Here is a 19,079-nt window from a genome sequence, read left to right on the forward strand (position 1 = left end):
CTGCTTAGCAACCATTCTGTCCACTCTATCTTGCTTGGTGGAAGAATGAATAGTTTTCAGTTTTATTGTTGCATTATTACCAATAAATTATTGAATTTTTTTATTGTGTGTTTATTTTATGGGCTATATGTAGGGTAACCGTTTTATAAAAGCAATATTCCCCCTGAAGCCGTGAGTTACAGTGATTTTACAACAGCGATTTTATAAATTTTACAACGGTGATTTTATAAAAGCCTCAGCCGTTGTAAAATCACTGTAACCCACGGCTTCTCGGGGCTTAATGCTTAAGCAACTTATTTAACACATCCCCATCTTTTCAAAATCCAAAGTGTTTCCATATACTTGACCGAAATGGTGGCTTGAAAATTTCTTTCTCGCTGTCTCCTTTGCCATCCGCCGTGCTGTGTTGTTGTTGCTGTTCTGAGATTCATGCTTCTGCCGGCGTGTGCCGCTGACGTCACAGACAGGCAGACTCAATCGAGTAACGTTTAGCGTATCTTTATCATTAAAAGTGCTAAAAGATCGATGTAGTTGAATCGTAGGAATATAAATCGATTCATCGATCTATAGATGAATCGTTACACCCCTATAAAAAACATCTGCAACATCTGTTTCCAATCAATTTCTGGAATTTTCTTGACTCTAGTGCCATTCTCTTATTACCACTGGGCTATTCTGCATTGTAAATAAGATTTTATGCCTCGATATGACACTAAATGACTTGTTACGATGCAGATTTTTATGGCGTAAAAAAGCACCTCAACTTCATCAAAGTGGCAATGCTCAAATTATTTCATGTTTTGTGTTTATGGTGCCATCTTTGTTGCTAAGCGCTCATGGCTGTGGTGTTTCTGTACTGCTAGTCCCACAGATCCTGTCAATCAAACAGAGTGGGGGCGGGGCTTAGTTTTCCTGTCTATTGGAGTTTGATTTTCTCTTCTCATCGATCTTGTTCAGCCGCAGTGGCTGCCACCGCTCATGGCAGCTACCCTGTTCTGCTTCCTCTTCTGTTTATGCAAAACAAACCTGATACATATAAGCTGCATAACTTCCTGTGCAGCAGCAAAAAGCCACCTGAGCTGTATTAAACTGTACCAATGAACAGCAGAGACTAGTTTAACAGATCATGCTGATTATCTCTTTAAAAGAGAGGAAATTCATCTATTATTCATATAATCATATGTATAATAATATTATTAAATAGGTATTACATTATGATTAATGTAACACAGTGTTATTTTGCACTTACAAGACATAGGTTAACACACAGGTTAATACGAATGCAGTGGGGCTATTATGGTGTTATGAGGTAGTGTTGACAGGTAGGCAGATAAAGAGGGAGATCATTTGATGTTCTTTATCAGGTATGTTGAGAGAGAGAATTTATTATTATATCAGGATGAGATGCAGCAGGTGAATCTGAGTTGGATGCACCCGAAGGAGAAATAACACAATAAGAGCACCAGATAAACAGGAAGAGAGAGAGACTGAGAGAGATTGCGTTTGAGTGCGAGACAGCAGCTAATGGCTCAGTGAAAAGACATGTTTCCTATACTTTAATCCCGGGAGTGTGTGATGTGACTGGCACATCATGATGGAACATCTGCATCTTGCAGGCGAGATCAGATGATTATAAGCCAGAGAGAAACGCAGACTGAGAGGTAATGACAGACTGCTCAATATCACTCGATACAGAAAGGGAAGACGGTGTCAGGACGGACGGGGGCGGAGACGATGTGCAGGTATAGAGGGAACTGCATGTTCACGCGTGTGTGGTAAGTGTGGATAAGATAACGTCTGCATGCATGGCCCGGTACTGCGTGCATGCATAAGTTATTGTGTGGGCGTGTGGTATGTATGTGTAAGCTAAGGTCTAATCACAGCAAGTCTGCTATAATTACATAGTCTGTAGCCCACGAGATAAACAGGTGTCATTTGTGCAAACACCTTTCACACCGAATCTGATGCAAATTTGGTTCACCTTTGCAGCAGAAAAAAAGCAAGAACCTGCAAGAGGTGAAGAGCAGAAATACAAATGAATCCAGTCTTCCTACAATTTGGAGCAGCAGCCAAAGTTCAGCAGATATCCTGGTAACAAACACTGTACTTAGCCGTGGGCTAAGACCTCCATTAGCCCTGGGCTAACTGTCTGTTCACACTTGTGACTCAGAATGTGGGACATCTCCACTCTGTGCCCAGGGCCAAATGAAGCCCCTGATCTTCTGGGGATTTTTCCAGGGTCAGGGTTAAGGTGTGCACTGTGAATTGAAGTGAGAACAAAAGCAACAGCAAAACTATGTTTGTTGTCCGATTGCAAACTGTGCTGCGAGTGATCTGAAGACATGAACCCTGGGCTTTGACTTTCAAGTTTGAATCCTCATCGCAGAGTTAACGGTAAGGCCTGGGTTAATACTGAGTGTGAAGGGAGGCCATCCTAACCCCTGGGCTGCGGTTCGCCCAGGCCGCCTGATCTCTCCTGCAACATGCAGATGCTCCACTGCAGCCCTGCCTACAAAAACATACATTCCCATACAACTACTGCATTCTTACTCACATTGATGGGAAGCGTATTTTGTTGCAGATTACATTTGTTTCTGGCACGTCACAAATTTTCTAGTTTCTGAACAACATATCTGGCACATCATGTTGGCGGCATTTTAGCCAGTTTTGTTGCATTAGACACCAAAACCACTTGGTTCAGTTTAGAGAAACATTGCTTTTCAGGCATAAAACTCACTTGTCGGCTTCAGACTGCATTCTTGTGACACCTTACAAACAAACATCATCCAATTTCAAAAGCTGTCCCCCTCAAAATTGAGAATGCAGTTTAGTTGCATGAGATTGCATGTGATGTGCCAATCACAGACCCACAGACAGAATCACAGACATACTGTATGAATGAACGGACAAAACGTGTCTTTTCACTGAAACATAAGACGCTGTCTCTTACTCAGCTGCAGTCTCTCGCTCCTCTGTCTCTCTCATTGTTATTTCTCTTTCGGTGCATCTATCTCAAACTGACTTGCTGCTTCTCATTCTGATGTACGAATTCATTCTCTCCCACAACACACTTGATAAGGAACATAAAACAGCCACTCCACCTACCTGTCACAGCACAGAGAGAGGCCATTTCGATATGTGTTGTGAAAATCCAATCCAAATCTCCGTTTTAACCGCACCCCAGATTTCTATCGATAAGTGATTTATGGATGAACTTGCTTGTAGTGTTGTTCAGTTTCTCCTTGCACCATTCGCACTTCCCTTTAACCCTTTGATGCATGAATTATGAAAGCCTGAGTCAAGATTTTTTTCTTATGTGTTTTTACTCTTCTTAGGGCATGAACACTTTTGCGAGTCTCTATACTTCTTTAAGGATGCAGGACTGGTATTATCATGTCATTCTACTAATATTAATATGTGTTCAGCAACAAGAATTGACAGTCTCTGCATAAACCTCAATGGGGGGAGCAGCAGAGAGCATTCTAACAGCTGATATGCAATTCCACCATAGAAACCATTGCATTTAGGAGAAAATGTATTTTAAACAGCTGTCCACTGTAGTGACCGCTATGCGCCAAAGGGTTAAAATGAACATTTTTGCCCAGTATACACCTCACAGGAAACACATCTACACGCCCTGTGGAGGCCACTGGGATCAGTGGGATTGCTCACAAATGTTTGATGATTTTATTGGTTTAAATGTGTATTTCCACCTGCTGGTGCAGCATGAAGCCACCATTACAGACACACTGTTCTCCAGGAAATAAAAGCAATAAATTAAAGTAAAGACTTTAATTTGGGATTTTCTACCTGCTGTCCTGCTTCTCACACAGCTGTTTGGAATAATGAGTTGCTGTTTGTCTTTTTTGCAACCCATCGTGTGAACCACAGCTACAGTACATACATCATTTGATTAAATGTAGATATCTTATTGGCCAATCAGACATTTTAACACACACTGCAGACATCAAACTGGTGGTGATTAATTATATAACAAAACAGATTCAAATGCAGTGAAAGAGGTTAAAAACGCGTGTGTGAAAGTTGCAAAAATGTCTTGTTGGGAAACGGCCTTTATTACATGTGTGTTAATGTGTGTCCATGGAAGCTATGGTGAGGTGTGTGTGTGTGTGTCTCCAAAGTCCCCTAAGCTGTTCCTCTGTGTTTAGCCCGTTCCCTCTGCCTCGTGACTGACTTTAGTTTCAGTGAGAGGGACACTCGGAGGAATAACTCAGTCTGTCTGTCAAAAAAGTCCTTGGCTTCTGAATTAGCCTTTCAATGTCAATAAAAGAAACAATGATCGCTTTCCTCTCCACTGCACCACTCACATTTTTAATCTGGACACTGACTGGCTCAACATCACACAATGCGGAGAGAGAGGAATTCATTACTTTCACTTTTTTTTATTCCATTGTGTGTTTTTTTTCTAAAACTAGAACAAAGCAGGGACAGAAAAAAGCATTAAATTCTATGCTGAGAGTCGGAAAATGAGCTGAAAGTGAAATGAGGGGGAAGACTGAGCCATGCATATGCACTTTTTTGATAGTTTGATAGTTTTTCAGCCTCGGAAGGGGGTGCGATGTTAACCTTTAATTATTCACACCAAAAAAAATCCACATTACACATTAAACTAGTTGGATTAGTTTAAATTAATCATCACCGCCCCATGTCTGTGTACAGGATCAAGGAGGAAACTTTAGGGACTTTAACGCCGTCACTTCATTTCGACAGGGTTCACCTCAGGTTATCCTGCACAGAAATAGGTCAAATATCAAACCAGCCGCCTGATTCATGATGTAAGCCCGGCTGCTTCCCCTGACCCAGCGGGGAGCAGAGTGTATGGGGAGTTTGTTGGGAGTGACTAGTGGTGTAGCACAAAACCTAAAACGATTTTCTGCATCTCCCTTTGAGCCGGGTCTTTAAAATATACTCGGCTCGCGCTCTCGTCATGTGGGCGCCCACCAGAACAGCGCCTGTGACTGATTTCGTGTCCCAGGACGGAGGTTCAGGAACACTGTTGACACAAGGTTGATTGATTCTTGATTGATTCTTGACGTGTGCCAGGAAATGTGCATGGCAAGGCATCCCTGAGGCAATTAAGAGCAAATTCTGTATTTAATTTATTTATACAAACATTCCTGGGAGGCAGAGCCGCCCGGAGTTAAACCTCAGTAGGCAGAGCCAAAGAGCCGCAGTTAAGTTTAGAGGAAAGCCCAGCGGAAAAAGACAGGAGGTAAAAGAGGGAGAAGCTGATATTTGAAAGCCTGCTGCTCTAAAAACTACAGAAATGCATCTGAACCATAATAAGTTAGGTTAGCTAGCTAGCCTTGCTTATCTTCCATGTTCAAGCTAGCTATCTTATACCTATCCAAATAACATAGTTAGCTAGTTAGCTAGATAGTCCTCTAGAATGGAATGGAGAAAAAAACAAACAAACAAACAAACAAAACACTTATAACCATTTATACTAAGTTGTGCATTTATAAGCTGTGGTTCTCTGGCTCCGCCCATTGAGGTTTGAGATCATTTCACCCTCCGAGAAAAGCTGAGAAAAGTTTGTCGGCTGTAAATACAAAACACAAAATCTCAGAAAAAAATTCAGTGCGTTGAATTAGCATATTTACATTTAGTGGCACATTTCCAAAAACTTCAAAATGTGGCACAGGAATAAGTTACATTTCTCTTTGAAGCCTCAAGAGCAGGACTCCATATTGTTGTGATGAAAGTAGTAATATACCATATGTGCCTTAATTAAAAGCAGAGTGCGCCTCCTCCTGTGAACACCACTGCTTTTTTTTTTTTTTTTTTAATAATAATTAATAAGTACAGATGCAGTGCGGCCCCACAGCGCTCAGCTGGGTGTGCAGCATCGACTGCTGCTGGAGCCAAAGTCACTACAGTCCTGAAGTCACCGGGTCATTCCCTCTGCTCTGTTACCACACTGCAGCAGGTTAGCTGTCTGCCACTGTCATAATGCAGCCTGTTTGACAAAATGTTCGCAGACTTCCACAGCTATTATGCAAAACTGCTATGTAGCTCAGTCTGATTGAAGGCCTAACTAAAATATTCAGCAGCAACAAATAATTTTGTGTCACTTGTATATTTGCCACTGCAACTGTGAGGCAAGACTGTAGCTGTGGTTGAGAGAGCATCACTCAGTGCAAGGTGAGCGAGCACCACTCATTGTTATGAATGGAGGCTCTGATAACTGGCTAACTGACCTGACTCTGGCTCCCGACGCCGTCCTTTTGTGCCGTGGGAAAAACAAAAAAAGATCGAACCCTGAACATGAAATTTAATAATGTATTGATTGCTTTTGCAGTTGCGCCTCCTCTTAGTTCTCTGACCTCTGGTGCTGTGGACGACTGCACTCACTTGACTCACTTGTCTGCACCAAGTGATGTCAAATTACTTGGACATTCATTCTGCTCGGTAAATAGAAGCGGTCCTGACGCTGAATCTGATCGGCTTAGCAAGACGGACAGAATTAGAGCAATTTTGAAAGAAATAAATTGCCCCACTTTTTTCATCGCAGCTTAGCTGTGAGGTCAGAGCGGCAGGTTGTCAGAAATGTTGACCGTTTTAGAGAAACTTTCCTCCTTTAGCCTAACAGTTGGAGGACGTGGCAAATCTTCACTCAGACCCCTTTTTTCTGGGTAACAAATGAGATATACAGCGCTGGTTCTGCTTCAGATATCTGCCTTTGAAAACATTCAGATTTGGATGGATCAAATTAAGAAATGATAACATGCTGAGATTTATGAGGAGTTGTTTCTGACCAATAGAGCTCAATCACATTGGTAAGGCAAAGTTTGGGATCAACGGATAAAAAAAATCCAGACTCTTGGCTTTAATTAGTCACATCAATCAAAGCATTTTTTAAAAAATTTACAATCAGTCTCTCTATTGATGTCTGTGTTTTGGCTGCAACACTTTAAACTCCACCTACTTCAATAAAAGTCAATGGCACTAAAGCTTATTTTCTATGTAGGAACACAGTATAATGACTTTTTTTTTTTTTTTTTTTTGGAGAAGTTATAATTACCATAGATCATTTAATTTCTTCTAATGCCTCTCCTGTTAGTATTTTCCTTTTCCCATGTTTTTTAAACAATTTTATTTTTCTGTGAATGTTAGTGGAAGTAAAGGGGCATGTCCACATGGCCATTTGGTCTAGCAGCATTAGCCAAGACTCAAACCTGCATATGATTGTGTTTTGTGACCATATAAGAGAATTATGGGCTGTAATTTCCTGCTCCATCCATTAATTTTACTACATCTTATCTAAAATAATACAACACAACAGCGTTGTGTTGTATTATTTTAAAATAAAGTCGGTGTAAGTCAATGGGTAAAAGTAAAAAAAAAGTCGGCATAAGTCAGTGGGTGACCTCTCAGCCACTTCACACAGTGTTTTTTGTACAGTCTGTGTTTTCCCTTTTGAAATACACACAGTGTTATTGTTTTGGTCCAGATGAATTAAAAGAGGTGACTGATGCAATGCTCAGTAATGTGTTGTACCTGTGGCTCTCGTCCCAGACTGGCCCCTCCCCCCACAGCGACCACGGGAACGCCAGTCTGGGCGGAGACAAACTCCAGCATGGGGGCCAGAGGGGCGCGGTTAGGAGGCGGGGGTCTCTCCTCCTCAAACACCAAACCCTGGAAATCAAACAAATAAAACAGAAGGAAAACCATTGTCAGACAAAGGCATTAGACTAGCTTCAGTGAGACACAGTTCCACAAGCTTACAATCAGACTTTCCTTCATCAAAGCTCTAATTTGGTATTTCACTCTTTCACGCTAAAATTAAGTGCTGAACTAGTGAGGAAAACACATTGGCACAATTTGTGCTTTGACACACTGAGCACAGCACTCAAGATAACAGCTCATATTCCACTAAAGGTCTTATTCAGGATAAGCTGTGAAAGCCATTTTCTTATCCTGCTCACAAATACCTGTATTGTTGAATAAACATAATCTTTCAAAAGGTTAGGATGTTTAATGAAGTGATAAAAGAACTGGAGGAGGCCTTTAAAAATGCGACCCCTTCACCTGGCAGCATGGCAATCAGCGTTAAAGGAGATAAAATCAAATCAGCCTCTACAATGCACCAGCATCCTGTCCATACCTGTGCAGCTTAATCTAGTGCACGCCACAGAAACAAGAGATAAGCTGCAGGCTTTATGGGCCACTTCGATTCAAACAAAGCTCTCTTTCGGCTGTAGCTTTTGTAGAAGTCCTGCTTTTAATTGCATACTTACTGAACTATTTTCCATGAATTTCCCCTAAAGTGAGAAGATAGAAGATAGTGTTTTTTTCCATATTGTTTAAAAATGTCACGTATATATTCTATATCTGCTGGTTGCAACTCTTCAGTGAAAGTAAATAACACGATATTGAGTGAAATATCTGAACACAGAAATATCTGAACATTGGACATTTAATTTCAGTACCATGGTTATAATATGGAGCTGGTCCCCCTCTCTTCTTGGAAAGCTTTCCACCAGATTTTGGAGCATGGCTGCAGGGATTTGCTCCCATTCAGAAACAAGAGCATCTTTGAGGTTAGCCACTGATGTTGGGATGTCGGCATCCCAAAGGTGTTCAACAGGGTACATATTTGCCAGTCAAGTTCGGTAAACTACTTTTTTTATGGAACTTGCTTGTGCACAGGGGCATTGTCGTGCTCAAACAGAACAGGCCTATTTTCATGTTTCGGGCTTGGCCTCTTAATTTCAGTTAAGGGGAATCTTGCAGAACACAAAGATATTCAACTGTGCGCTTCCAAGTTTGTAGCAGCAATTTGGGGAGTGTCCTTTCCTTTTACCGCATGACAATGCTGCTGCACACAAAGCTAAGTCCATCAAGAAAAGGTTTACAAGCCAGGCCCCGTTGACCAACATCAGTGCCAGACCCCTGTAGTGCATTAGTGTCTGAATGGGAGCAAATCCCTGCAGCCACGCTCCAAAATCGAAAGCCTCTCCAGCAAAGAGAAACACCAGCTACATGCTGATGTCAACAAATTTGAGATTAAATGTTCAGCAAGCACATATGGGTGTGGTATTCAGGTGTCCACAAACTTTTGGTAATGTAACCCAAGATGCCGTTGCTGTATGGATGTACCTCTACATCTAAATAGAAAATATCCGGATGCCTTGTGTGTCATTTCATGCAGATTTCCCTATATAGCATCTTTAGAAACCTTGAAATCTCCACTAGAGTTTAAAGTTAAGTTCTGTAAGTTTGAACGTAGCTGGGCCATGCAGCATGAATTTTTATTAATAAACCCACTCAGAGTTTGTCATTATAGGGTTGACGAGGTTGTTTCGAAGAAATGTTATTTGAAAAAAAAAAAAAAAAAAAAAAACAGTAATGTTTTGCTCCTCTCTCCAGCATTCAAAGAGAGACTTGGCTGCCGTATTAATACATGCAAAATAGATGCACGAAGCTCTGGCAATGGCCGTCAGTGTTCTTGATGATATGTCGAGGCGCGATATTGATTGCTGGTTTGATAACGCGGACGCTTGTTTTCTTGTAGTGATACAGCCAAAGTAAATTGAAGTTAAGTGTAGCTGACAACTCAATTCTCACAGGGAAGCATTTGATATGCAAATAGACCAGACAGAGAACCTGGAAATAAGATAGCAAGTGTTTCATAAGAGTGTTACTATCACACTTGATCTTAGACGTTTGTTACAAGGTCTTTCAACTACTCAAGTGAGGAGTCTAAAGATAGATAGATGGATACAAGGACAGATAGTGAATGGATGAAGGGATGGATGAGTGAATGTCCTTTACGCATATCAAGCATAGCATGTGGTGTGATTTATTACCTGTCAGTATGGTGAAAAGCAGTTGACACAGTTGAGGTCACAGACTCCAAAGGTCTGCTCCCATCCACAAGTGAATTACTACAAATGAATAAATTAATGAATCAATGAGCAAATTAACAGCTTCACAAACCACACAAACACAAGACAAACATGTTAATGGTCTGACAGTTTTTGTGCAGGTGTGTCTTTTCTTATGGCATCCACACAGTTAAAACAAATGTATGAATGAATGGATGAATGAATGAATGAATGAACAAGGAAATTAAAATTAAAGGACCATACCAGTGTACACATCATTACCGGTAGGCAGTTTTTCCTGTCTTTAACAAACTCCATGTGGCCAGGTGTAAACAAACAGTATAGGCTTCTGTAAACACAAGTTACATCCATCCATGTTGAAAAGGTGTGAAAAAAAACAAAAAACAAACACTCTGTGACCTGAGAGCTGCTTGGCTTTCAGAGGTAAATCACACTTTGTGAAAAAGTGAAACAGCCTCGACTTCCCCAAAAAATACTGTGTTCCTTAACATGCATGGTCTGATTTCTTTTGTGTTCTGCTTTTGAGGAAATTTGGGTCTGCATTGCAGCCCTCAGAGCTGGCCAATCAGAGACGTTTTGGCCAAAGACATGCATCCAAGGAAACACGTGCCAGCACAGGTTTCTGAAATGCATAAGAGATATGCTCGATTTCAAATGTCAAGCGGCACCAAATGATTTTTTACACCTTTTCAACATGAATGGCTGTAAACATGTGTTGCCAGAGGAGCTCGCTTGAAAGGTGAGATCATCCTGAAGCCCAAGAGATCATTTGTCCAATATTTTTGATTGATTTTACCTGAAGAAGAATAACAAGATTGCTTATAGAAATGAACACAATTGGAGATGCCTGGTTTTGCACATGAGCTCGTTGTACATTATATTGATCACAGCTGTGCACAGAAAGTTTGTTAAGGCAGGGAAAATAATAGCCAATGGTTTTGAGTCAAACAATAGCATGGTCCTTTAAAGGCCTCACAAAAAAGAGAGGGACTGTGTGTATATGTGTGTGTGTGTGTGTGTGTGTGTGTGTGTGTTGTGTACCTGCAGTGGCGTGGTGGCCAGCAGCTCACAGAGCTGCAGCAGCAGGCTGCCCGGGCTGCTCTCGTTCACAGTCAGGTAGATGACGTTGGCCTGGCCTGAAGGAGTCATCACTGTTTCTCCAACCAGCGCCGCCAGCGACAGGGACGACAAGGAGGACGCCGCCGCCATTGCAGCTGCTCCCTCCAATGAACCTGAGGCCGTTACTCCCCTTCCTCCTCCTCCTCCTCCTCCTCCTCCTCCTCCCCCTCCCGCTCCTGTACCTCCTCCTCCTCCTGGGCCGTTCCCCGGGCCGGGTCCTGGCTCGCCAACCCCCGCGCCTCCCACCACGGCCGTCTCCGGGAGCAGGGAGGAGCCCGAGTGGACCACGGCAATGTTGACGCCACCCGAGTCCCTCTCTCTCTCCCGGGGCCGGAGCAGCAGGGGGGGCGAGGGGCGGGCGGGCCCTGTGCAGGCCAGGACAGCCAATAGCAGCGAGAGGGCGGGCCTTGGGGCCACCATGGGGTAAAGGCAGGGCCAGTGGTAGCCGTCGGATGGGGTATGGCGGGTGGAGCCGGGTGAGGTTAGAGGGGAGGTGGGTGTCAGTAGGGTGGTGGGGTGGGCGGCCGCTCACAGCGCTTCACCTGTCGAGGAGAGGCGACCCTGCAGAGGAGAAAAAAGAAGACGTTTTACTCTGGAATATAAATAGTGTTTTATCACTGCTCAGACTGTCACATTTCTTCCCTAACCAGGCCATGAATACACTTTCAAACATCTGCTTTGCCATTGCTTATTTTTATGATCATTATATAACGTGTCAAGTTATCTCACTTGGGATGGGCGACTTATGTGGCAGTTATGGAGCACCCGCTCTCCAGAAAACGATGGAAATAAGTAACACAACCACGCGTTACTCAGATTAGTATTTACTGCACTCACTCACTCAGATCTCATGCATTTGTGAAAAGAATAAAAAGCCGGAGCACATTCTTTCTGTGGTGTTATTGCTTACATTCCTAATGAGGAAATTCTTGCTGACATTTAGGATTATATAGGACAACAGTGGAAATTAAAAGATGGGGATTTGTGGGAAGTGCGGTGCAAAAACAACACAGCAATGGCTGCTTACCACCAAAGATGTTGTTCTAATCAAAGAGGGGATCTTATGGATTACCATTTCAAATACAATGAAGATATGTAAATATGAGACGGTCTCAGCATTATCTCTGCTCAAACCAGAACCTGCAGTCTGACATGTGTGACAGAACAAGGCAGACGTGAACTAAAGAAGAGAGAAATGCTGTTTTAAGCAAATAGATGTTATTCCTTTGGTCCTATGGTCTGATAAAAACATGTGAATGAACCCACTGAACTCCCTCCCAAGGCCTGAAACCAAGTTGCTAATACTAATTAAGTGTAAAGTATGAAGCTGTTGCAGAGAAAATGCATTTTATGGAGCCACAAACAGTGTTTAATTGAGTTTGTGCACCCAATCTGGCTTTAGTCTAGTTATCTTATCAGCTCTGAACTGTTTTGCATGGGTGACGCCAGCGGGAATAAAACCCTGAGGGCTGTACCCACGTAGCATCCTTTTTCTTTACGATTATCTTTTTTGGCATTTTGCCTTTATTAGACACACTGAGGTCAAGAGAAACAGGAAAGATTGGGAGAGAGAGGGAGGGATGACATGCGATAAGGGTTCTTGGCTGAATTCAAGCGCAGGACATTGCAATCACATGGACCCTCGCCAACTGAGCCTCCAGGACGCTCCACACAGGAGACTGCTTTCTGTGCAAAGTGCAGCTGCAAACATCGCTTGCAAGAGCTCAAAGGTGCAAGGAGCAGTGCCTCATTCTCTGTTTTGCAACACAAAAATTGGCAAGAATTTGCAAGAGATCTAATTAACAGTAAGCAACAGAATATATTTACTCCAGTGCTCTACTTCCATACAGTTCTGAGGTACCGGTGCTTTACTTGAGTATTTCCATTTAGTGAGATTTTATTCTTTCATTGCAAAACTGCATACTTGTTACAGCACTACATTTATGTGATGGCTGGAGTTACTAGTTACTTTGCAAAAGAAGATTTTCCATGCAAAACATAAAATGTTATGTATATCTAGCCAACAGGATATGGAGAGGTTAGTGCTACATTAAAATACTTCTTACATCTTAATGCAGCAACAATTTAACTCTCTGAAAGGAACCAAAAGGAGTACTTTTACACTTCATACTGAACTACATTTTACTGATAATACTCCTGTACCTCTATGTGAGAAAAATCTGAATGCAGGGCTCATAAGTATTTTTCTCTTATGCTATTGCTTATTTCACCTGACTAAAGGATTTGAATCCTTCTTCTGTGATAAACAGCGGCTGCCTAACCTGAAACAAATGGACAAGAGAAATTTAGCTCCTTTTGAAAGGAAGGATGTGGGAACATGATGTCCTCACAGGGAGAGAGCTGAGCGTGAACAGATTTATCATCTGGTCCGAGCGCTCTGCTGAGACAGAGCCTGTTTCAAAGGCTATTTTCACATGACAGTGCAGCAGTTCGACTGACTTATTCAGCTTGAGAAACCCAGGATGGTGACACTGACATAGTGGCATGTAAAGAGTGGAGACATGCTCGGCCTGCAGCCCGGAGCGTCTCCCCAAAACACGAGGTGTGTAATTTGAGGTGGACACAAGCCTGCTGCAAATGAACCACTGACAACAACTGAAAAAAGGCACAAAAACCAAAAAGCCATTTCTGTTGGCGTGCAGTCGAAAGGTGAAATCAAACTCTCAAACTCTTTGTTTGAGAGTAATATTCCAAGTTTTGACTCCCTATTCCTATGTTCAGTACATCCCAAAATCAATGCACATTTGCAAACTTTTTTCATTGAATATTCAAGACAACTCGAGCTGAGTGAATGATAAGAAAGAGATATTTTGAGGGGAAGTATTTCTTTAAATTCAGCCTTATTTCCCTTTTAACAATTTGCCTGATTTTCATTCCATCAACACTCATTTCTAGCATGTGAGGTCATCACATCACAGCCTGCAAGACGGAAAGGCATAAGCAATGTGGTGTTTTTTTTTTTTTTTCTCTGACACTTTCAGAGATTTTGTTTTTCCTGCATTCCGGCACAGCGCGACATCTAAGTCACAGCATGCCGACATCTGGATGGACCCAGAGGAGCAGGTGAGAGCAGGGCCGCAGAGAATAAGCCGTCGGTACAAGCAGAATATGGAAGCAGAGAAAGACCCGCAGGTGACGGAGGGATGGGAGATGAAGATGAGAGGGATGGAGGGAGAGAGAGAGAGAGGATTACACAGAGGATTCAGCTGCTGGGTGAGGAGATAGAGGAGTGAAACAATAGAGACCAAACAACACAGGGATGCAGGGTGTCTGGAAGGGAGCTGGTAATGTGCATATGTATGAGGCTGTGTGGAAGACAGTGAGGGAAGGGTGCATGTCCTGTATACATATATTTATCACACCGCGCTGTGGAATGCTCCTTCCTGATTGGTCGATCGCAGCACTCTGTGGTCCAACATCTCCAAACAGTAATCGCTGCTATGAATAACTGACCATTGGTATGGACGGTCACTTGAAAACAGATTTGATGTGTCACTCTGCACGTAAAGTCCGGTCAGCTCACTACCATTAATCAAAATAGCAAACAACGGCACCTGCTGCAGCCAAAAAGTCGTTACAACATGAATTTCGCTTTTCAAAACATGTTTGATTCACGGTTGGAGGCTGAATTATCAAAAGAAAGCCAGTGTAGCTCGCTGAAATATTAATGCATGCAAGAAGAATCTATGGATTGTTCATTTTAACAGAGCATTGGAGGCTAATTCAATAATTCATAAATTAGTATTTTGTTTCAAATGGTGGTTTTCTTTCATAAGTAGCTGTAAGCAAGATAATGTGCGGCGTGCCGGTCGTCCTTGAAGACGACGGCAAGACCTGACCACCGTGTCGAGGTTTATTTTAGCAGAGACAAAAAAGTATCATTCACTGTATCTGAACTTCAAGTCTGCAGCCTGTCGTGCACTGTAAAGTATTCTCTGCACAGCTTGGCACGGTGTCAAAACACTCCACCAGTCAAATCATACGTACTGGGACACTGAGTTGGTGTTCTTTGCCATCAGCGCTGAGCTTTAAAATGCACCGCAATCAACCCACAATCAGCCGCCGAAAATGAATGTTATCTCCAGCTCTCCGCGGCTTATTTTCCAATTCTTTCTCACTTGCTTTTCTTTCCCAGGGATCCTGTCAGGGCGCTGCGGCTTTTATCCTCACACTACTTACAACCCGGTTTCTTGTAATGTTGGTGATTTAAGAGTTGAGGCTTTTTCAACCGCTGCACTCAAGTCATTCGATCCACGGTATGTTTTCAGACAACAGGGTCGCCGTCGTCTCGCTGCTTTTGTCTTTCCCGTTCTGGCAGAAAGTCCAGCAAAGGATCGGCGAGCCTTCCAAGTCTGTCATTTCTTAATGAAAAAATGCAAACCACCTTTTTCTGTATACCGTGGATTTCATTACAAGGACAAAGAGCAAGGTTTTCCCATAGAAGCATTAAGTCTTTTATTTGGTTCGGGGTAATCCGCAGACATTAGTGGCTTTGCTATGAACTCCAGCAATGGAAAATAAAAAGGAAACTGTGGGATGTAAAAGCCATATCAGACTGTGGATGATTCAGTGCCAGTGGATGATTTCAATGTATACACGCTCATGTGTTTGCAGTAACGACCTACCACATTATCAAATGAGCAAAATCTGTTTTAAAGTGACTCAACATAGAAGCAGTTCAGGAAAGCTTTTATATTTTCTCCTCTGAACATGCAGTGTCTGGTGGGCCTTTTATGTTTCTGGCACCAGCAACAGTGGCTTGTTTGGAGTAAACAGAAGAAGAGCTGGCGCAGTGCAAAAACACAGCAGCAATGAGTGTTTAGCACCAAAGATGTCAACAAAACAGTAAGAAAAAAAAAATAATAAAAATAAAACCACTATCTTGCAGATTATCATTTCTGCCAGGCAAACCGACTAAGAACACATTTGTATTTGCAGCAGCAGCCTGGGGAGCAGCTGCAGGCTGGGGACACTGCAATAAAAGATCTCCATCTTAACAAGTCATTTAGTCACATATGTAGTCTTGAAATTGTGTTTTTCTTAAAACAAGTGAAGAAATCTGCCTGTGGGATCACATAATCCCTCTTGTATCCAATGCAGCTTCTCTTGTCTCAGTAATTTCTCTGGGAACGAGTATAAATAAAGCTGCAAGCGGCAATGAGCGGCGGCCAAAGCACAGAGAGGAGTCTTCAGCTCAGTATGACCTCTAGAGGAAGTTGAAAATGTGGCACAGTCATAAACTGCCACACTGATGGGAAGCAGGACTCGGCCAGCTGGGGATCCGAACCCCGGGGAGGGAGATGATAATCCACACGCCTCCTTACAACTTGTGGCGATGACATCACACGTGCCAGACTGGGCTTAAACTTAAAACGTTTGCAACAGTCAAAATGTCGGTGATGAAATTCTGCTGGTTTCGGGGGCACTGTCAATCACTCTGGTGAGGTTTGATCCAAAACTGAGCAAAAAAGAAAATGTGCGTGCTGTGCAAATTACAGGAAGATACTGAATATGGCTGCAAATCCACCTACAGTTGGAACATGAGGCACTTTTGCACATATGCTCAGATTAATTATTATTATTATTGAGTTCTTGCTGTTTTATGAGATTTTGTGTCAACTTAACTAAATAAAAATGCATTGCTGCAAAAAAAAAAAAAAAGAAAAAGAAAAGAATTTTGTTTCTGAGAGACAGGCTCCAAAAATTATAGGCCCAAACACAAAGTTCATTATTACCATGTGGTCAGTGGATGTGATTTTGTTTGTTTGTTTGTTTGTTTGTTTTTGTTTTGTTTTGTTTTTTTGTTTGTTTTTTTGCCTGAGTAGTGGGTGAGATTTCCAACCTGTCTGCTATGTCTGAGCACTTGTCATAGTTTCTGAGATCCAGATACATTTATCTGGATCAAAATCCAGAAAATAATCCAAGCAATCATGAGATGGAAATATAATGCAACAAGGCACAATAAGTCAGATCATCCTACTAGTATCAAGAAAATGAAAACCGGTTTAAGAACATTCTCGAAACAAAGTGTTTAGCATTTGAATTTTTTTTTTTACTCACTGACATATTATTTCAATTATTTGAAGAAAAGACATGTTTTATGACTGAATATGGGCCTAAATGGTTTGTTAAGGTGGATCTCCTCAAATAGGAGCACACACACTCTAACACAGCCTGCTACCTTCAGCCGCTGAGCCGTCCCACCGGAGCAGTCTCAGGTTAAGCATCTTGCTCGAGGGCACTCCAGCAGTGGCTGCTGATGGAGAGGAGAGCGAGTCTCGTTCGCTTCCCACGCTCAGATTACACAGCAAACTCCTCCGATAATATTCTGTACACACTATTCTGTCTTCCCCCGCTTCAGCGATGACGTGTTTTTACATGTAGGTGGGGAGAAGGCGGGCAGATACTGACACCATCCTATTTTTTTTTTTATTTTATTTTTCCCCAAAACCCCTTCCTGCTCACTCACTGTGAGGCTTGAGGCAGGCTAGAGGATTACCAGACCACTTTACACCAGATTTGTCCATCCTGACAATTGGAGCAAAAATCCAGATCGAAAATTTGGTCAAGAAAACCACAAAAACCTCAATTTGGAGAAAAAAATGGGAATCAACCTTATAAATGGGCTACACAGAGAGGGATTCCCCTTTCTGGAGGATCGGGCGTGCAGAAGAGTGGGCAAACAATGACTGAGTGCTGTATTTATTGTGTTTATTGTGTTTTTTTGTTTATTCCACAAGGTCGACCTACTAACAAGAGGCGGTGCAGGGATGTCAGTGCAGTCTCAGTGTGCATGGACAGCAGTTACTTTGCAGTTATTTTGTGCTATAAGGGTTGTAACTCTTTTTTTTTTTTTTTTTTTTTTTTTTTTTTTTTTTTTTTTTTTTGGGTGCACCTACCTCCCTGAACCGTAGTGATTATCTCGATTTCCCAGAATATCTTACAATAAGCACCAGAGAACGAGCTCGAGCTTGTCACTTTCAGCTGTGGGTTATACACGTGTAGGCGGAGAGAGTGACAGATAGTGATGGCTTAGTAAGAGCCTGAGACTTTCTCCAGGTGACAAAAAGTGACTCAGAACAACAGCTGCATTGCATTCTGGTGTCGAGGCTGCATGACGGTGGAGAAATTGGCCTCTCTGCCACCTCGGCGATGGGTTTGTCCCTCTAAGCTTGTTGAATGTCGATGCGAAGCGGCAGCTCCAGAGAGAAGCCCTTTCTCTTTAATTGTGTGGCACTAACACCAAAACCTGACTTTTACTATTGATGTTTTAGAGCAATATGTTTTAGACAGTTGTTGGAAATATCTGGGAATGGTGTAACACTGTCTACATTTATAAGAAATAAGGAAATGCATCACAAAGCAACACAATGTACCCAGAAATGAAAGTTGCTGGCATTTTTAACAGCATTAAAGTGTCGTCTGGCAGATTTGTGTGAGGCCCCTGTCCCTGCCTAGTCATCTAGTGTGAGCATATTTATGACTGAGAGGCTTAAGAAAACCTGAAATCCGTCATTTTATGTGTGAAGCAAAGGTGTTTTCAGAATCAGGTAGGAATTTAACCATTAATTCCATACATGGGGTTCATGACCTGTCAGGCAGGTGGCAATTTCTACAAGAGGAAGCCCAAGGACTCAGAGGCTGTGTGTTATAGATCCACCAAATATTTGCATAAAAATCAAATAAGTATCCCTCAAAAGAAAATTTGAATAAATCTGACAACAAACCTGCCTACTTTAATGCCTGGATATATATGAGAAATCTAAGAGATGCTATAACAAGACCCACTGGGAAAAATGCATTCAAATCATACACTCCGCTCGCTTTCATTTGCAAAAGCTCAGAAGCCACACAACACTCGGGAACAGCTAATCAAACCCGCTTGCCTTGAAATAGTTGTGAGACTACACGGCAGGTGTGATAGGTGCTGATAAAGTGAAAACTGTCCTGCTCTCAAGCGATACTGTCTAGGACAGGCAAGACAGAATGGCAGCAGATTGTCCGAATCAATTTTACAAGAAGCTTAGGGAAGGAGCATACACCGTTCAATTGGCTGAAATGACAACG

General features: G+C 42.3%; 1 protein-coding gene across 1 annotated transcript in view; it reads right to left on the bottom strand.

Moving 5' to 3' along the window:
- grin2da (glutamate receptor, ionotropic, N-methyl D-aspartate 2D, a) overlaps positions 1-11,411 on the bottom strand; it is a 150,037-nt gene extending 138,626 nt beyond the window's left edge. Inside the window, 3 exon segments of the mRNA XM_030063907.1 lie at positions 7,522-7,659; positions 10,914-11,086; positions 11,174-11,411. Coding sequence (XP_029919767.1) covers positions 7,522-7,659; positions 10,914-11,086; positions 11,174-11,411 — 549 coding nt within the window.
- Positions 11,412-19,079: the final 7,668 nt, after the last annotated feature.

Source organism: Myripristis murdjan, chromosome 11, assembly GCF_902150065.1.
Source record: "Myripristis murdjan chromosome 11, fMyrMur1.1, whole genome shotgun sequence".
In the NCBI taxonomy this organism is placed as follows: domain Eukaryota; kingdom Metazoa; phylum Chordata; class Actinopteri; order Holocentriformes; family Holocentridae; genus Myripristis; species Myripristis murdjan.